General features: G+C 45.8%; 1 protein-coding gene across 2 annotated transcripts in view; it reads right to left on the bottom strand.

Moving 5' to 3' along the window:
* Positions 1–1,430: 1,430 nt before the first annotated feature.
* Positions 1,431–18,762, bottom strand: part of Ern1 (endoplasmic reticulum to nucleus signaling 1) — a 91,725-nt gene continuing 74,393 nt past the window's right edge. For both annotated transcript variants that reach the window (XM_034505933.2, XM_076935599.1), the window contains 11 exons: positions 17,103–17,294; positions 15,446–15,716; positions 14,699–14,789; positions 13,907–14,096; positions 13,591–13,690; positions 13,144–13,343; positions 11,790–11,937; positions 9,824–9,951; positions 7,102–7,225; positions 6,660–6,727; positions 1,431–5,600 (listed from right to left, as the gene is read on the bottom strand). In XM_034505933.2, the coding sequence (XP_034361824.1) occupies positions 5,388–5,600; positions 6,660–6,727; positions 7,102–7,225; positions 9,824–9,951; positions 11,790–11,937; positions 13,144–13,343; positions 13,591–13,690; positions 13,907–14,096; positions 14,699–14,789; positions 15,446–15,716; positions 17,103–17,294 (1,725 nt within the window). In that variant the 3' untranslated portion in view covers positions 1,431–5,387. The remainder of the gene's footprint in view (positions 5,601–6,659; positions 6,728–7,101; positions 7,226–9,823; positions 9,952–11,789; positions 11,938–13,143; positions 13,344–13,590; positions 13,691–13,906; positions 14,097–14,698; positions 14,790–15,445; positions 15,717–17,102; positions 17,295–18,762) is intronic.

Below are 18,762 nucleotides of genomic sequence, written 5' to 3'. Positions count from 1 at the left end.
TGATGATGATGATGATGATGATGATGTTTATTTTGTATATGTGTACACTGTTGCTATCTTCAGACACACCAGAAGAGGGCATTACCAGAAGAAGAGCCAATCACAGATGGCTGTGAGCCACTATGTGATTGATAAAACTTGAACTCAAGACCTCCTTGAGAGCAGGCACAAAGCCATCTCTCCAGCTTGGGATTTTTTAGGTTTTTTTTTTTTTTTTTGGTTTTTCCAGACAGGGTTTCTCTGTGTAGCCCTGGCTGTCCTGGAACTCACTCTGTAGACCAGGCTGGCCTCGAACTCAGAAATCCGCCTGCCTCTGCCTCCCAAGTGCTGGGATTAAAGGTGTGCGCCACCACCGCGCGGCAAATTTTTTGTTTTTTTAAACCAGTGAATAGCTGCAAATATAGTCATTAGAGTGTGTGGTGGGGCCTGTGTTGGGAGAATCTACCTACCGTCTTGGTAGTTTATGAGGACTGTGATCTCCCACTGTGGAGGGAGAGACAGTACTGGACCCTGGCTTTCCCAGCCTCCTTTGCTCCTCCCAGACTACTCATGTCTGTTATTCTGGGACTCAGTGGAGATCAGAATGGCAGTTCCTGGAAGTAGGGCCGGGTGACTGTAATGAGATCATAAGAGTTCTGGGGCACAGACCTGGTCTCCCTCGTCCCATCCTACTTGTCAGTACCTTTCTAACTGCCCAGAGGCCAACAGAAAGAACTACTTACTCATCTTGTAACCAGAAAACAGAGGAAGGGGAGATGTCCACATCCCCTCAAGGGCACACTCAAAACTACCTGTCCCTACCTTCCTTGCACCACCACCCACAAACCTTACCTCTTGAGGTCTCTACCACCTACCTCCCAGTAATGTCCTTCTGGGGACCAAACCTCAATGGGCTTCATGGAAGAGTCTGGTCTCTGTCTCCTGAAGATGTAGCTGGCTTCAAGATTTAATCCTTGAAAGGTATGACCACAAGTCTCTGGACCCTCCTAGGCTCCTGAGGCATGAGGTGGGAGGGATGGTTAGCATCCACACATTGTCTGACAAGATGTTCTGGGGCTAGTGAGATCCTGGGGTATGTGCTTTTTAAACATCCCTTGTCTTGGGCAAGAGCCCAGGGAGCCTCCATGACTTCTCTAGACAGGAGGATGAGAAAGCATGGGAGATTTTAAATTGACTGCAGGTTGCATTGGTATATCCCATGGGGACACAGCTGTCGTGTGAGCTGCTAACATGTTTCAGGTCTTCAACAGCCCCCAAGGAGGATGTTCTAGCTCCGGAACCTAGCTGTAGATTCCAGGGAGCCATTTTCTCACAAGCTTAGCCAGTTGTTCAGGCCAGGCTCCACATGCTTCAGAGCTGCAGCTCTGAAGTTGGTAGCCCTGGGTCCCTGCTTTGAGTGGTACTCTAGTCTTTAAGAAACAAGGCAACTCCCAAATCTAAAACTACTTTTATTTGTGGTTGGCTCAGCGTAAGTCTACTTCATCAATGAGCAGAATTATAAAACTGTACAAGAGGTAAAAAAATAGGCCGTTTAACTTAGATAATGATCCTCGTATCATGAGCTTTAAAAATACACATAAAAGTTGTACAATCTGGCAGTTTATAAAATATAAAGCTAAAAAGAATATTTTAGTTTCCACAAAGAGGAGTGAATCACACAATCAGCACATATCAATTAAACAATTAACTGTCCACAGAGAAGACACACATGGCACAAGATTGTTTAAAAAATCATCTAAAAATTAACATTTTACCCAGACCAAATTATTCACCCTTTAAAGACAAGGCTACCACAAGGCGGTAGGATACAGTGTAACTTTTCCTTTTCCAGTTTTAGAATGGTCAGGGGTATTGTCCAAAATAGATCTGATGTGCTTTAAGCAAGTGCAATTGTAACCGGATATACTTCAGAGTAAAAATTAAATAAATATAAATAGATTCAATAAATATCTCATTGTAAAAAGAACTACACAAGGTCTTCATGTGGGGATGCCACATAGCTGGCTGCTAATGCTTAGGTGAGTGGGGACTCCCCCGTCACAGTTTTAGGGACAACTGGGAAGGAATACTATACCCACCAAACACAAAGGGAACTGGAGAGATGAGGCCACAGGACTCTGGCAAGCAGTGTGGATAAGGCTGCTCCAGGGGGAGGTCAGCACAGATGTGCTTCTGCAGCTTTCTAGTAAGTACAGAAGAAACCTAAGTGCCGAAAGCAACCAGATTTACACACGGAAATTCACTAGTTCATCATGAAAACCAAGGATGGGAGAGCAGGCACTTTGGCTTAAAAGAATTCAGATCTTAGTAGGAGATCTGAAAACCTCCAGGAGAAGCTGATGCCAGGCCCCAGGAGGCCAACACCATGGCTTCCAGACCTGAGGGATGGACAAGGACAGAACTGCTAAAAAAAAAAAAAAAAAAAAAAAAAAAAAAACAAAAAACAAAAAAAAAAACAAAAAAACAATCACAGAGCAGGGTGAATTTCAAGAGGCTCTCTCCAGGGCAGCTACTGCTTTCCTTCTGGCTCTTCCTACACCTCTAGACCAGGATGATGAAGACAATGAACACAGAGCAGACTCAGAAGCAGACAAAAGAATCCTGGTACAACTAGAGAGTGGGCCCAAAGCCTTGTAGATGACAAGCAAGGGCCAGCACAGGAGAGCTTGCAGCCTTTTACTTCGGGAAAAGCCGCTGCTGCAGCTAACTGAATCCGGTGGACACAAAGCCTCCACAAGGTCAAGTGGACTCCGAGGAGCGCCTTGTGCCTATTTCCAGTTTGGTGGGAACCACTCAGCCACATCCAGTGATCTCAGACCTCTATCCTCTCTGTATTGCATCATGGGAAAAGCCTGCGGCTACTGTTGTATCTAGAGCAGGGACACCTCTGCAATCAGGGGTTCACCTTCAGTCTCTAGATGACCTAGTGATTCATCAAGTGACACCTATGTTCCCAAAAGTGCAAGTGCTTTGGTACCTAACGAAACGGCACACTTCCTAAACTCAAAGTTCAACACAAGACAAGATTTAAACAAAGATAACATCACAGATACAGCTCAGTTCCATCCTAAAGATGAAGCTGCTGTACTTGTAGACAAACTGGCAGTCTTCCGGGGATCCTAGCACCCTCTGGATGTGTGATGCTACAGAGCTGCCCTGGCCTAAAGACGGGGTCTCCTGCTGAGCATCCCAGATGCCCAGTGTTTTCATGATCACCTAGAGGACAGACAGACAGACAGACAGTGAGCTGACCAGTCCTGACTGATTCTGAGATGGGACAGTTTTAAGGCACAAGCAGGGCAAACCCCAAGTACACACCCTTCCTAACCACTGGAATTTTCTTTCTGCGCTGACACTTGTGTGCCGCTGACCCGCATGAGGCTTCAAACGGCAGCAGTCTTTCCTGAATTCTCCATCTATGTCCCAAGCGTCTCACATCCCACCTGGCTCTACAGAGAGCTGGGTGGGTTTTCAGATAAGTGTGATGAACAGAGGACTTTTGGAAATTTGATTGGTTAGAAACTGATCTGAGAAGTGGCAAGGGCATTTGAAAAGCTGACTCCATGCAAACTGGAAGGTAAAACCAAGCTGAGCCTTTTGAAAACTGCAGCACTTCCCAAAGGGAAGCTTAGCCATGAGGAATAAGGCAAGCAGCAGTCCCCAGCTACACTGGCTCCTCCTCCTCCTCCTCCTGGTCTTGGCTGTTACCTACCTCTCAGGCCACTGACAAAGTGCTATGCTAAGCAGTGAGCAGGAGACCAAATGTGGGGTTGAGGCTCCAGGGTCTAAACAGGGTCACCCATGAGGGCCAAAGATGTAGGAGGCTAAGAAAAAGCCCTCTTTGCCACCACGAAAGTAAGAAAATCAAAATTTTCAGCAGCAGAGGAAGCTTTGGGTAAGTGGCCCCAGTACTAGCACAGGCAGAAGACCTCTCAGGGGACGCAGTGGCAGTGACTGCAGTCAGTGCCTGCACTGCTGAGTCCACTGTTAGCACAGAACAAAATGAAGCCTCGGCTCCCCAGGACCACACAACAGAAACCACAGCTGTCCCAGGGAGCCTACACAGAAGCTCCCTCACAGACCCTGACTGCACTCTAACCTCTAAGGTTCCTGGGAGGAAGAAGACAATAAATTCTGACTGGAACTAAAATTGAAAATTAAGTTTAGAGAAAAGTGGTACTGATGTAATTACTTTGACATTAATAAATTTACACAGTGTTGCTAGAGTGTCTTACTCCTCAGCACTACACAATGTTCTACATTCTTGAGAGATTGGTGATTTTTGGTACCACATAAAACAGAAGATATTATATCTTGCATTTCTTCTTCACAAGCATCAAGCTACATTTAATTCACTTATGCGAACGTAGCTTTCTGCAATATGATCAAAACTCACTTATTAAAACCTGCCAGGAGAAACATAAAAGCTGGCCTAAAAAGCCTGTGGTAGCCTGACCTTGGCTCTCTACCCCCAGGGCTTTTGACTCTCAATCTATTCGCTAATCTGCTGGGCTCTGGGGTAGAGGGACTGTCTCACTCACCTTCTGGTTCTGAGCCTGAGTGACAGGGAGGTTCCCTCTAGTTGCTCCTCTCTGTCCCTGACAACCTGTCTCTGTCCCTGTCTGGTCTTAGCTGCCTCCTGGTGGCCATGAAACTCTTCATCTCTGGTCCACATGGCCAGGATTCAACCTATCAGGGGCCACTATTTAGGTGGCTTGTGCTGAGCCAGCACCGAATCCAGAACTGAATGTCTGTTTCATCTTCCAGATAGACCCACAGACATGTCAGGTGTCCACAGGCATTGCTAACATGTCTCCAGGTTCACTCTCACAACTTGCTGCACGAGGCAACACAGGCTATCAGTAACTTGGAGGTGCCTCCTATCTCCATGGCAATACCTTGGAACAACTCTTCTTCAGCACCCCACATCTCGCAAACCATTTCTATCAGAGGCTGCACTTGCTGTACCCCAACCAGGCTGCTTCCAGCATGCAGGCAAAACAGGACTCTTCCACTCTCTCACTGAAAGGGCCCCAAAATGCCATCCCGCAGGAAATTTTACAAAGAAATAAAAGTGGAAGTGAGTTCATCCAGTGAAAGGTTGATGCTGTTCTTTGCAGCCTCTGGGACAGGCCCACCTTCGTAGATATCCCTGACTACAAGGTTTCAGGGCGACATCTCCTCAGGTCTCTGTAGTCATGAGGGTCCACCTTCTCCTGCTTCCTAGGATCAGAATTATCCTCTTCTGGCTGCAGATCAGCAGCTCAAGGCACTTGATTTGAGAAGCTTAGTCTTCCTGCTGCTAATCCCAGAGGGAACAAACTATGACTGCAGAGATCAGGCCCATGGTCATTGTTGGGGCCACCAGACCAGAGGACTGCCCTAGCTCAGAGGGCATCTGAAATCACTGGAGGCTGGGGTTCTGTGGGCTCGTGCCAGTAGTAGGTCTGGAAGAGTCTCTCATGTCTGCACAGCTCCATGGCTTGGTAGGTGTGAGAGAGGAGGTGGGGGAAGCGGGACGTGAAGTAGCGCACAAAGTCATCGGGGATGGAGCCCAGTGTCTCCTGAACTTCCACAGGGAGCTCCCGGTAGTGGTGTTTCTGTGAATGAGCAGACAGACACAACTTTAGCAGCTGGATAACAGCTAAGGGCTTCTCTGTAAGGAAAGGACAAGAGATGCATGCACCATAGTACATCCCAGTTGTCCTATAGCCTTTCTTCCTTCAAAAGTAAAGCTCCAAGCACATAAGGCTTGGCTTATGGAGATCAGCTTTAGCTTCACTAAGGTGCTGGCTGCCTGGAAGGGGGCACAGGCCTCCTACAAAGGTCATGGGATTGTAGTGTTTTTGCCAACAGGCTCAGTGGCTGCTTCTGTGACTGAGGTCTGTGCTGTGTGAAGGTTGCTTAGTGACAGCACAGATCAAGAGCATCCCTAGGGCTCCAAGAGGACACAGAGGGACCCTTCCCAAATCACTGAAGATCTGGCATTATACAGGAAAGTAACCAGGAGTCCCTGTTAGAGAGTACATGGTGGCTGTCAGAGGATACCATAAATCAGCAGAGACCATAAAGCACACATGTCCCAAGAGACTAGTCCTGACAGCGTAATCCTGCATTCTAAGCCTTTGGAGAGAAATTCCTTGAGGGAAGACATGGCTTTTTTACTTGGTGCTGTGGCTGGAATGAGAATGGTCCCTATAGGCTCATTTATTTGAAGGTGTGGTTCCCTAGTTGGTGGACCATTTAGAATTAGGAGGTGTGGCCTTGTTGGAGGAGGTGTGTCACTGAGGGTGGGCTCTAAGGTTTCAAATGCCCATGCAAGGCCCAATGTCTTTCTCTGCCTCCAACCTGTGGATGAGAATGTTAGTTCTCAGCTACTGCTTCAGCCCCATGCCTGCCTGTCTGCGGCTATGCTCCCTGACATGATGGTCATGGATTCATGCTCTAAAACTGTAAGCAAGCTTCCAGTTAAAATGCTCCCTTTGTTTATGGTGTCTCTTTACAGAATGGAACAGTAACTTAAATACCTGTCAAACCCAACTGAGGCTGCCCAGCCTCTACAAGGTAGGAACCATTGTGAGAAAAAGATGCACAGAAATGACTATAAGGCAGCAATCTCGCTGTAGCTAACTTCCCCAAAGTCCCCATAAGCCCTGTACCTTATTTCTCATGGCTCGGAGGAGATCTCTGACAGAGCCACCTTTGTAGGTTCTGAATTTGCGCAGATCTAGAGAAAACATTAAGAGGTGTGATGGTTAAGCAAGTACATTTTCACAGAGAATTCCTGAGCTCTTGCAACCAGACTAAAGTGATACAAACTCTCAAGTCAGGACGAAAGATGCTACCTCTCAGACCTAAGTAAAGGCGGTTGGTCATCTGGAGTTCAGCGTCTTAGAGCACAGTGTTACCACCAACCTGCCACGCATGGGACAAACATAAAGCTGAATCCTTGGACCAGGACCACAAGGACATGCTCAAATGAGTTTCAAATCCAACAAGAGGCATTCGGAACTCCAACAGTGGGAGCTGCGTTGTCTACATCAAGTTCTCAGAAATAGCTGCAGCTTTCAAAATGTCTCCTCTCGCCTTCAGCATGGTCACCTGTCTGCAGGGGGACAGTGATGTTCTCCCGCCAGTCCATCTTGACCACAGCTCTCCCGCCTCTCTCCAACTGCCGCACGATCGGGCCGTCTAAGGCCTCCTTTTCTATTCGGTCACTCACATCCTGTGAGGGAAAACAAGAAACAGGCGCTGGTCAGGGTAGGGATTTGGGGTTTGTCCACACTGAGCTACAGAGCAGGCACTGGAGTGAGAGTTGTCAGCAAACTGACATTCCTCTTAGGCCTAGGCTGCAGGCTCCTCAAAGGTAGGCAGCAGGCACCTACCCTGATCCACTGACTTTCCCTGTGAGCAGATATACCTGTCACTCACTGGGACAAACTTGCAGATATCCCTTCCATGACGAGAGAGAGAGATGTTATAGAGGTGGACCTGTATGCAGGGCACACATCCACACAAAGCACATTCACACAGAGCTACGGCTACAAAACACATTCTCCAGGGAGCCAAAGCATAAAGCGGAAAGCTTGACTCATCCTGTGCTTCAGATATCCTTGAAACAGGACATCTCAGTGGCTAGCCAGAAGGTCACAACTCCTCACCTGAGCACTAGAAAAGCTATAAAGAACTCTCTTTTCAAGAGTACTGGGAGGTAGGTGTGGGATCTGGCTCTACTAGGCTTCAAGCCCTATAGGAGGGAAGGGGCAGGTACCCTATGTACTAGCCTTTCGGAGCCCCTGCCAGTAAGACTGTTATGAGACAGAATGCTGAGCCCCACAGCAATGCTGATCCCTTGGGAGTCAGCCACATAGTTCTTTGATAAAGGCAAAATCAGACTGAATAATTTTTTCATATATGTGCATGTCTGTCTGTCTGTCTGTCTTTGTAGACTGAACTGTCCCAGTATGGGTATGGACATGGTGAAAACATGTTTCAGAGCTGCAAAATAACTACTTTAATTATAGCTGGTTGACAGAACAGAAGCCAGCTGTCTTTCTCAGATATATAATTTGGCTACACTAACTATTTCATGTGAGTTAAGGTCTTCATATATGTTTTATTTCTGTTGTCTGTTTTGTCTAGTGACCTAGACTTGAGAATTTTCATGTTATATCCTGTAGCACACAGTGACCAATCATGATGCTGCACATACCCACTGCTGCCCTGGAATAAGATACTGGACCCTTCACCCCAAAGACATCTGAATGATTACTAAACACCAGCAACCGGCCAGGCAGTGTCCTTTGTAGGTGCTTGGGATAGAACAGTGGTGATCCAGAAACTCCTGCCTTCCAGGGGCATATGTTCTGGGGCAAGGCCCCTGCTAACCTCCAGACAATGTGAGTGTCCATTCTAAGTCAGTGTGCTTTCCAGGAGAAAACCCTGCTGCTCCAACCTCACGCTCTTCGTGGTCTAGTCATCTCATGCCACCTAACACCCTCAAATAGTCTACACAAAGCCACTTAGCAATGTCACAGAACCACAGAGCTGTCACTTGCCAAAGGAGTTCTGAGCCATTGATCTTAAATTTTAGCCCCAAAGTGTATCCTAAACAAAATGAGATTTGAGTAAAAGACAATAGAAAAAAAACTTAGGATGTTTGAATTTATGACACTGAGTGAAATGATATGGTATCTGATTTGCTTCTAAATAAGGCTCAATAGTTAGGAACTTCATGCTCTCACAGGGGACTAGGTTTGGTTTCCGGGCCCCGTGTGGCAGCCTACAATCATCTCTACCTTGTTTCAGGGAGCCAATACACCATGCTAGCCTCTGTGGGTACCAGGGCACGTACATGGTGTGTGTGTGTGTGTATACATATATACACATATATATATATATACACACATATACATATGTATATATACACGCATATATGTATTAATCTATTAAATGTAAAAATCTAATTTTTTTTTTTTTTTTTTTTGGTTTTTCGAGACAGGGTTTCTCTGTGTAGCCCTGGCTGTCCTGGAACTCACTCTGTAGACCAGGCTGGCCTCGAACTCAGAAATCCGCCTGCCTCTGCCTCCCAAGTGCTGGGATTAAAGGCGTGCGCCACCACCACCCGGCTCTAATCTTTTAAAGAAATAAAAAAATTGGGTACACTCATTTGATAGAATGTTATAGTCATAATTTTATGTATATGTTTTAAAAAGCAGGATATAACAATATATATAGTTTGATCCCAGTTACACTACTATTTATATGAAAACATTTAAATTGTGACAGTTAATTTTAGTTGTCAACTAAGACACACCTGGGTGGGTCTGTGAGGACAATTCTAGAAAGGATTAGCCTAGAGCAAAGGGCCTTCTCCCAGCATGGGCAGCATCCTGACAGGTGGCTGCTATACAGAGGTCTCAGGGAAGCAGTCTTGCCCGATGGCCTCTGATTCTTGCTGGCAGGAACACCGATCCCATTTTGTTGCTGCTGCTGCCCTTCCCTGGCATCAGCAACACTGGCATTGGCCTTCCACTGTGGCCTAAAACCAGGGGTCTCTAATCTCCAGGTCTTCAGTGTAGACTAACTGCTGAGGCAGCCCAGTTTTGTGGACTGAGCAGCTACTGGCTCTCAGTCTCTCTAGACTACCTAACCTGTACTGTGTGAGCCATTCTAATATAGTCCCTTTACACATCGAATTTACTAGCATGAATGTAAATCACATTTGTCTAGGTTGTAGGCAATAGGTTTTTCTCTTTGTGCTTTCTACCTTTTGAGAATCTGGAAGACATTGGGATTTTGATGGAGAAACAGACCCAGGTACCTGGAAGAACTGGAGCTGCTTTTCCAGGCTCCAGAAGAATGGGTGTTTTAGCACGTGCTTTGCAGAGGGTCGCTGCTGGGGATCCATTGCAATCATTTTCTCTATCAATTCACGAGCAATGACATCCTCTAAAGAGAAGGAGAATAAACAACCATTATTTCCAACCTATAACTAAATGAACTATCAGAAGTCTTACACATTTATGTGGCCCCTACAGTTGTATGCTTCTGTTGTATATACATGCACATGTTTGTGTGTATGCATGCATACAGAGGTTAGAGGCTTATGCCAAATATCTCTCTTAGTTGCTTTCCACCTTGTTTTATGAGGTTAGAGTCTTGCACTGAACTTGGGATCACTAATTCAGCCAGCCTGGCTGCCCAGCAAGCCACAGTATCTTCCTGTTTCTGTCTCTCCAGTCCTGGGGTCACAGATGCATGGTATCAGGCTTTTTTTTTTTTTTTTTTTAAATATGGGTACTGAGGATCCAAACTCAAGTCCTCATGTTTTTGTGGTAAGCACTTTACCCACAGAGCCATCTCCCCAGCCCCTGTATGCCCTTTGATACAACCTTATGCTTCAGGAGTTGATTGTAATAAAATAATGAAGAACTCATACCAAACATTAGTTGGTAACAGATTTTCACTATGTGGTTTGTGAAAAGTAGTGACTAAAAATATCCCAAATCTGAGCTGTTAAAAGGACAATGGGGGTCTGGATGGTTAAAAAGATGGTGAAGGTCAGGCACAATGGGCTTGTAATACCAGTACTCAGGAAGCTGAGGCAGGAGGACCATGATTTTGAAACTAGTCTGACTTACACAAGAAGACTTAAGCTAGCCTGGACTACACAAAAAGACCCTGACTATTTAAACAAAACAAAACAAAACAAAACACCCAATAAAGATGAAGTTGAAAAACTGAGACTGTTGTAAATGTATGACTGAACCCCATCCCTGCCCCTACCAGGAGCCTATCAGCTCAGGCTTACCTGGAACTCCCTGTGTATCCTAGGCTGGTCTCAAATTTGAGATTCAGCATCCTAAGTGTTAGGATTACAGGTATGTTCAACCACCCTTAGCCTTAACCCCTCTTCTTCTTCTTTTTTTTTTTTTTTTTAACATTTATTTATTTGTGTATAGGGGAAGACAAGTATATGTGACACAGCACGCATGTGGAAGTCAGAGGACAACATGTAGGAATTAGTTCTCTCCTTCTCTTATGTGGGTGGGTCCTGGGGATTAAACTCTGGTCATCAGGTGTTCAGGCAAGTGCCTTTAACACTGAGCCATCTTGCTAACCCCTTAACCCCATCTTTTTGTAGTTGTGCAATCTTGGCTGTCCTAGAACTCACTATGTAGATCAGGCTGGGCTCAAATTTATAGATTTATAGCACATGCCTCTGATGTGCTGGGATTAAAGGTGTATGCTACTACTCCCAGATGCATTTTTATAAAAGTACACATATCTAGATAAGTAACTAGAATAATATACCCAAAAGAATTGACAGCAGATATCCATCCTTGTATAATGAAAATATGGGTCTTTATACTAATGTGTTTTTCTACAATGAATAAGAAAAAAAACTCGTAAGCAAAACAATGAATTCATTTTAATTTTTTCATACTGGGGTGCTTTGGTCTAATATACTCTAGCAAACTTCCCAATCAGGAGGAAGTATGTATGGTGTCCAAGTCAGCAGAGCAAGGACAACCTCTCTATCCCTGCTGCTCAGACTATGTCTTCTATCCATGGTCCTCATACAACAGAGTCCAGTGTACAGAGCACAGGTCCTCCCACATGCCAGTAAGGCCCTCTGATCAGGAGTCTCCACAGGGTGCCTTCCCTAGGTCAGTGCCTCTGCAGTTCCTCTCAGTCAGCCTCCATCAGCTCTGTATGGGTCAGCATTTCCTAAGGCCAGACAGGCAATATGTTGGAAGGTGTTGCCACCCAGTCCACCTGCTTACCGTGCTTGTCTGAGTGGAAGCAGTCAAGGCTGCAGGCACCCAGGAGGATGTTGGCCTGCCGCTGCAAGGATTTGCCAAAAGGATGGTTGCCCTCAGAGATGACGTAGTAAAAGACACAGCCTGCAGAGAAGATGTCCACTGTGTAGGTCTGAAAGAAATGCAGAGTAGGAGGCCTCAGTCCACCATCACTTCACTCATAGCCCTGACTTCACTTCAGCCCCCGCTGATAAGTGGCTAATGAATGAATTGTCCAAAACAGCAAAGGGACACTCTGTAGTATTGCCCTAGTGTTCTGATTGATGTCAAGGTCACTGGCTTATGGGCTAACAACCTGGGATGCTGGCTCTGCCAGGTGCCCCAAGTTAGCATCACTGATCAGGGTAAAATACACCATTACATTCACCCTTGGCAGTGACTTGCAATCTATTCTTGCCTGAAACATTTCTCTTGAACTTACACAGTTGTTTTGTTTTTCAAGACAGGGTTTTCCTGTGTAGCCCTGGGAATAATGGAACTCACTGTGTAGACCAGGCTGGCCTTGAACTCAGAGATCTACCTGCCTCTTCTCTTGAATCAAAAAAAGCCTCTAGATCTAATTTCTAGCTTATAGAAAATATAAAGAGAGCTGTGAGGCAATGCCATGAGGAAACAAGCAAGTAGCTTAGAATGAGGCATTCAAGGGCTTCTCAAGAGTAAGCATCTGAGAACAGAACAGGTAGGGAGGCTGCTGGGAATGCAGAGATACAGTCAATTCAGAACTCGATGGAGTCCTGGAATATAAAACCAGTTCTGAAAAACCTGGGGGCCTTTCACGTTGCTGAGGGAATGTGAGCATGGACTGGCTGTCAGGAGACAGGACAGGGAGATGGACTGCTCAAGTGTGGCAGCAATGTCGTGGGAGTTCTGTCCTTAGGAGACAGGGCTGCAGCATGTAGGGATAAGAGGCCGAGACACCTGCTCCTTAAGAACACGGTGCAGCCGGAGGTAAATACAGAAGACAGACAAATGTACTAAGTATTAATAGTGAGTCAGGGTGAAAGTACGTAACATTCTTTCAATGTTTTGTATGTCTAACAATTCTTTAAACAAAAGTCTGGGAAACAAAACAGACAAATGAAAATTAGAGGTCTGCTCATCGTAGACAAGGCCTGACTCTCCAGGTTCCCAAAGCAAAAGGGAGTAAAAGTGACGGAAGGGTTGGGGAAAGGCACTGTTCACATCTGTCTTTCTCAGAACATGAAACATGAGAAGTTTAAAAGGGACGTCATTCTGTAAGCATATGCCTGGCACCCAAACTTTAAAATATGATGGGATGGTACTGTACTTTTCCTTAAAAATATCCCCATTTACTTACAGGGTTCTCCTTGCAGTCTTCACTCAGCATCTCTGGGGCGATCCACCCTTCAGTGCCAGGGACCCCTGAGCGGCGGCTGAAACTGTGCCTGCCCACTGCCAGTTTCTTGCAGAGGCCAAAGTCAGAGATCATCGCCTTGATCCTGCCATGTGCGTTGGGCATGGAGAGGAGAATGTTGTGGGGCTTCAGGTCTCTGTGAACTAGGAGAGAACCCCAATTCATTCATGCTTACCATGAGTGACCCCAGCTTCCTACGAGGGTTGTGGGTCTTTGTCAGCCTCCTAAATACCTGTTGTCATCTTCAAAATGTTCAGTGTTCAATTACTAAGGCTTTCTCAAATTCCTATACAACCTGTCAAGAGACCACTTAAACACCCCTTTCTCCTATGAAGGTCAGGAAGCCATCCCACCCTGGTCCTTTTAGCCTGGCAAAGAGGATACTCGTACCAATGTTGAGAGAATGCAGGTGTGCCAGGCCTGAGGTGGTCTGATGAAGCAAGGTGATGGGCTCTAGGCCAAGGTGGGCGAAGTCCTTCTGCTCCACATACTGTAAGAGATACACTGGCAAGGTCACAGCACATAACCTTCAGGACTCTCTGTATTTGTGGCTGGTGTTCAAGCGGACGGAGATTATACATATATAACATACATATGAATATAAAATATATACTTCCTGAACAGATGCCAGTTAGTAGGAAAAGAGGCTAGTGACCGTGGCAAAGCTGTCACTGACCCTGGGCACTAGAAGGCCAGCCAGACCCACCTCCTGCAGGGTAGCTGCACACAATTCAATGGCAATGTACTGGAACTGCCGGTCCTTCTCTGTGCAAAAGTAGCGGATCACATTCGGGTGCTCATCTGATTCTCGAAGCAACTGGACCTCACGGTCTGCAAAGCTGAAACACTCAGGGAGGATCCTCTTCACGGCCACATCACGGTTGTCAAACATACCTCTGTAGGACAAGAGTAGTAGCTGAGTCTGGTTAGTGCACATTGAGCTGTAGGCATGAGAACAGCTCTGTAAGATACCAACGTTCCTTATTCCAGTATCAGCCACCTCAGCTTCAAGGCCCAGAGGCCCTAGCCAACCACCAGCAACCCACAGTTGCTGTCCTTACTAGCACCAAGTCAACTTGACACAAACTAGATTCATTCAGGAAGACAGATTCTCAACTGAGGGGCAATTCTGTAGTATGCTTTCTGAATTGGTGACTGCCCAGCACATTGTGAGGGGTCCCACCCCTGGGCAGGTGGTCTTGGGGTATATAAGAGACAGTCTGAGCAAGCCAGTAAGCAGCCTTCTCTATAGCTTCTATTTCAGTTCCTGCCTTGAGTTCCCATCCTGACTGTGGTGTGGAAGTGTGAGGAAAATAAGCCCCTTCTTCCCCAAGTTGCTTCTGGTTATGATATTTTATCACAGCAACAGAAACTCTTAAGACAGTGTGGGAGCTCACTGGAGGCAAGGCTCACCTGCCTCAATCATCACTTTGACCCTGTTATGCCTCAGGAACCTGACAAGATTCACATAGCTGGGGGACTGGGCCTCACTACTCACTTGTATACAATTGTGCCCTCAGCTCCATGGCCCAGTACATCCTTGGGGCAGAACGAAATTTTTCCAACAATCACCATTCTGGTTTCCTCATCTGGGACAAAACAGGAAAAAAGAGGTCATTTTAAACAGACACTACCTAAGAACTTTGAGAGTGAAAGGCGTCAGATTTCTGAGTAAGATGTGGGGTTTACGAGGGTCTATATTCCCAGATTCCTGTGGGCGAGAGTTAGGCCCACTGCTCTTTTATGCTCAGGACCACTGATTGCGTCCTCCCCAGCATTTTGCTCCTACATTCTATTTCTGCCTCTACATTATCTTTACATTTCCTCAGAAGGATTCTCTGTGGAACCTCGTATTTAGTTAATGGTAAACAACAACGTCTACCTCAAAGATCCATATCTAAAACATCCCAGTGTGGTCTGACAGTAAGACAAAGAGACTGCTTAGAACTAGAAACCCTGAGGCTCCTCACAATCTGTGTGGCAATCCTCCCAGTCTGTGGCCTGACAAAGGCTAAGCCCACTCCCCAGAGGAAGATGAGCCATTGCATTACTTCTGAACCTGGTCAGTGGCTGCTCTCAAGAATTCACTTAAGCCAGATGGGGAAACTTCCCTTTTAACAGTTCACAGTCTTTTATCCCAGAGACCAGTAGGTGGGAGAAAGCCAGAGGAGAAAGAACATGGTGAGCCCTCAGGAATCTGGAAAGGGCATGGTTGCTTCCAGATGCAACAGGGAACTCCCATTACCCTCATCATCCTGTTCCAGGGAGGCACTGGTGCCGGCCTTGGAGGCAGAGCTGCTGGAGTGGAGGGAGTGGTTGGAGGCTCTGGGGGATGGGCTGGGGCTGCTGGTGCCTGAGCTCTCTGAGAAGAGGCCAGAGGAATCCAGGAACTCAGGGTCCTGGGTAAGGTCTCCATGGGGGTGGAAGGGCAGCTGCTGCTGCTGCTGCAGGAGTTGAATTTTCTCCAGTTCCTTCTGGAACTGCTGGTGTTGGAGCTGGCGCTGCTGATGCATGCTCTGTGAAGAGAAACCCACATCCAGGCTGGTGTAGCTAGTTCCAAGTAGAAACAAGTCAGAGGGAAAGGTATTCCATGTGACCAATGAGGCAGGCAGACTTTATCTGAATGCTAAGGCACAAGGCCAGAGAGAAGCCATAACGAGACAGAATTCAGTAATCTTCCTCTTCTGTAGGGCCCACAGTCTAACCCTGGAGGGGGCTAGTGAGACTGAGTGGCCACCAGGAGGAGCTGTGTCTGAATAGAGGTTAGAACAGGGTGGCCTGAAGTCTAGAAGGCAGGCTGGAAGCTGTGATCCAGAATGAGGCAGTGTGGGTGGGGCTGAACCTGGTGCCTGGCTAAGATCCTGCTCCTAAGATCCTATAGTCCCATCATCCTGCTGCCAGCGCCCTCTTCTCAGTACTCTGAAAGCTTTGCTTCACCATCATGAGAAGCATCAGTGGTCTGTGAGCATTCTTGTCTGGGCATGGAAGGTGGGCTAAAGAGGACTTTTCTAGCTTTTTTTGAATCCAGGGTCAAAGTTCTGAACGTGCCACCTAGTAGCCCAGGAAGGCACATAGCCTCCCTGAGGCTAGTTTCTTCTTCTGTGGACAGAGAATAAATAATAATGACCTCACAGGACTGTGTGAGGTTAAAAAGATTAGGCAATGGCACTTTGCCCACAGAGAGCAAAGCATACAACGTCTCCGTCTTCCCTACCTGATGGAGATGGGAGCTGCCTGTGTGCTGGTATTCTGAGGAGACAATTCCACAGGCTTGAACAACTTGCTAAGAAGACTATTGTCTTACCTACTCAAACATATCCCTTCCTTTAAAAACAAGATTCAATTAAGTACTTTAAATGATCTTAGGCAGGGTTATATATCAGCTAGTATACCCTTTCTTTAAAAACATTAAGATCCTTTTGGGAGCTGGAGAGATGGCTCAGTGGTTAAGAGCACTAGCTGCTCTTCCAGAGGTCCTGAGCTCAATTCCCAGCAACCACACAGTGGCTCACAACCATCTGTAATGGTATCCGATGCCCTCCTTCTGGTGTGTCTGAAGACAGCTACAGTATACTCATATACATAAAATAAATAAATCTTTTAAAAAAGCAACCCAAACTGTCCTTTTATGAGAAACTAGTATCTCTAATGATGTTTTTGAAGATGAGCAAATATTTCTTTTTTTTTCACAATATAAATCTGGATGGTTTTTGACTTGCTATGTAGACCAGGCTAGCCTTAACCTCCAAGTGCTATAATTAAAAGTGTGTAACACATGTGGCTCAAATATTGACTTGTAAATATGAAACATGTTGCCTGCTTTTGTGTGGCCCCCACTGGCACCCAGTAACTGACAGAAAGGTACCAGAACTTGGAGGATTCTAAGAAAGATCAAGTCTTACCAGGGGGTAAGTGATGATGAACGCCACCCATCCAACAAGCAGGAAGGTGCTCAGGATAATAGTGGCCATGTCCTTGAGCATGGAGTCCACAGGGGCCTCAGGCTTGGCAGGGGCATGGGGCATCTTCTCTTCTACATCCTGGGATACAGTGGTTGGTGTGTTGTCTGAAGTCTGGCCAACTAGGTTGATAACCTTGTATGGAAGAGATTTTCTAAATGTCTAGCCAGATATAGATGAACTTAGCACTCAAGAGAAGCCATGTATATTTAAAATGTAGGACTAAAATGAATTATTTTCTAGTTCATCAAAATTCTGATGGATCAGATAACTGTTGCCTCTTTTTAAGCAATTGCTATGAAAGAACATACAATTCTACAGTGATGCTGTCATTGTTCAGAGATGTTAGAACAATATATTTGGAAATACCTTTAGACCCTGACATTCTTCAAAAATTTTCATTACAACTCCTTTGATAGTAGATTTGCTAGTTAAGGAAAACTGTAAAATCACCTAAGTCATATATAGAAAAAAGTCTAGTGAAAGTTGGTCATCAATTTGATACCTTTTCACCTTTCCTGGATTTAATCCCCACACCACAAACAAACAAATGAAACCACAAAAACAAAGCAAGACTGTACAAGTATGAAGATATGAGTTCAAATCCCAAGAACCTACATAAAAGCCAGATGTAGTAGAAGTGTATGTGCACCCTAACCCTGTCAGTGGGTTGAAGGTGGAGACAGGGGGATCACTGGAGCTTGCTGATCATCAGTTTGGCTCCAGAGTCAGAGACTGCTTCAAGGGAATAAGGTGGTGAGAGAGAACAGAACACCCAACATCTTGTAGCCTCCTTACACTTATGCACACCCCCCATACTATAAACACATACACTCACATCAACAAAAAACAAGGTTGTACATATGTGCAGGCATGTACCTAGCAAACCTAACAATGAAGCAATAAAGCTACTTCTTTAGGTTGTTTTTCCAAAGTTAGAGAAAAGTATCGGATGCCTTTATTAATGCTTATGAAAAATAAACAAAAAGTAAATGCTCACAGAAGCTCCAAATTAAATCAGATAAGCATGTTGTTGCTTCCTTCCAAGTTTCTCAGAACCTCAGAGGTTTCCTGGAACAGTTTAGAAAGACGCACTGATCTGTACACAAACAGCTAGTGTTCTCTGTTTGTCCAACAAAGCTAACACACAGCTTCCTGGCCTTGCACACTGGGTTTTCCTTTTCTTTTCTTTTTTTAAAGATGTGTTTATTTATTACATACTTATGTATGTAAGTACACTGTAGCTATCTTCAGACACACCAGAAAAGGGCATCAGATCCCATTACAAATGGTTGTGAGTTGCCATATGGGTGCTGGGAATTGAACTCAGGACCCCTGGAAGAGCAGTCCATGTACGCTCTTAACCACTGAGCCATCTCTCCAGTCCTGCACACGGGTTTTTCCACATGCTTGCATCACTACAGTCTCTCCTGCAAGACATCAGCTTTTGATGCCCTTCTCTCCCCTTCCAGTTGCTATCTGAGTCCATGCAGGTATACACCTCTTGTGTCCATGCCTCCCTTATAGTGTGTCCTGCGTGGGGAGTATGGCTTGTTTGGTATGTAGCATGTGGCTGAGCAATCTGTGCTGAGCATGTGACAGG

This window comes from Arvicanthis niloticus, chromosome 6 (genome assembly GCF_011762505.2).
Source record: "Arvicanthis niloticus isolate mArvNil1 chromosome 6, mArvNil1.pat.X, whole genome shotgun sequence".
NCBI lineage: Eukaryota > Metazoa > Chordata > Mammalia > Rodentia > Muridae > Arvicanthis > Arvicanthis niloticus.
Note: the sequence above shows the minus strand (reverse complement) of the source record. Positions and strands in the feature narration are given on the sequence as shown.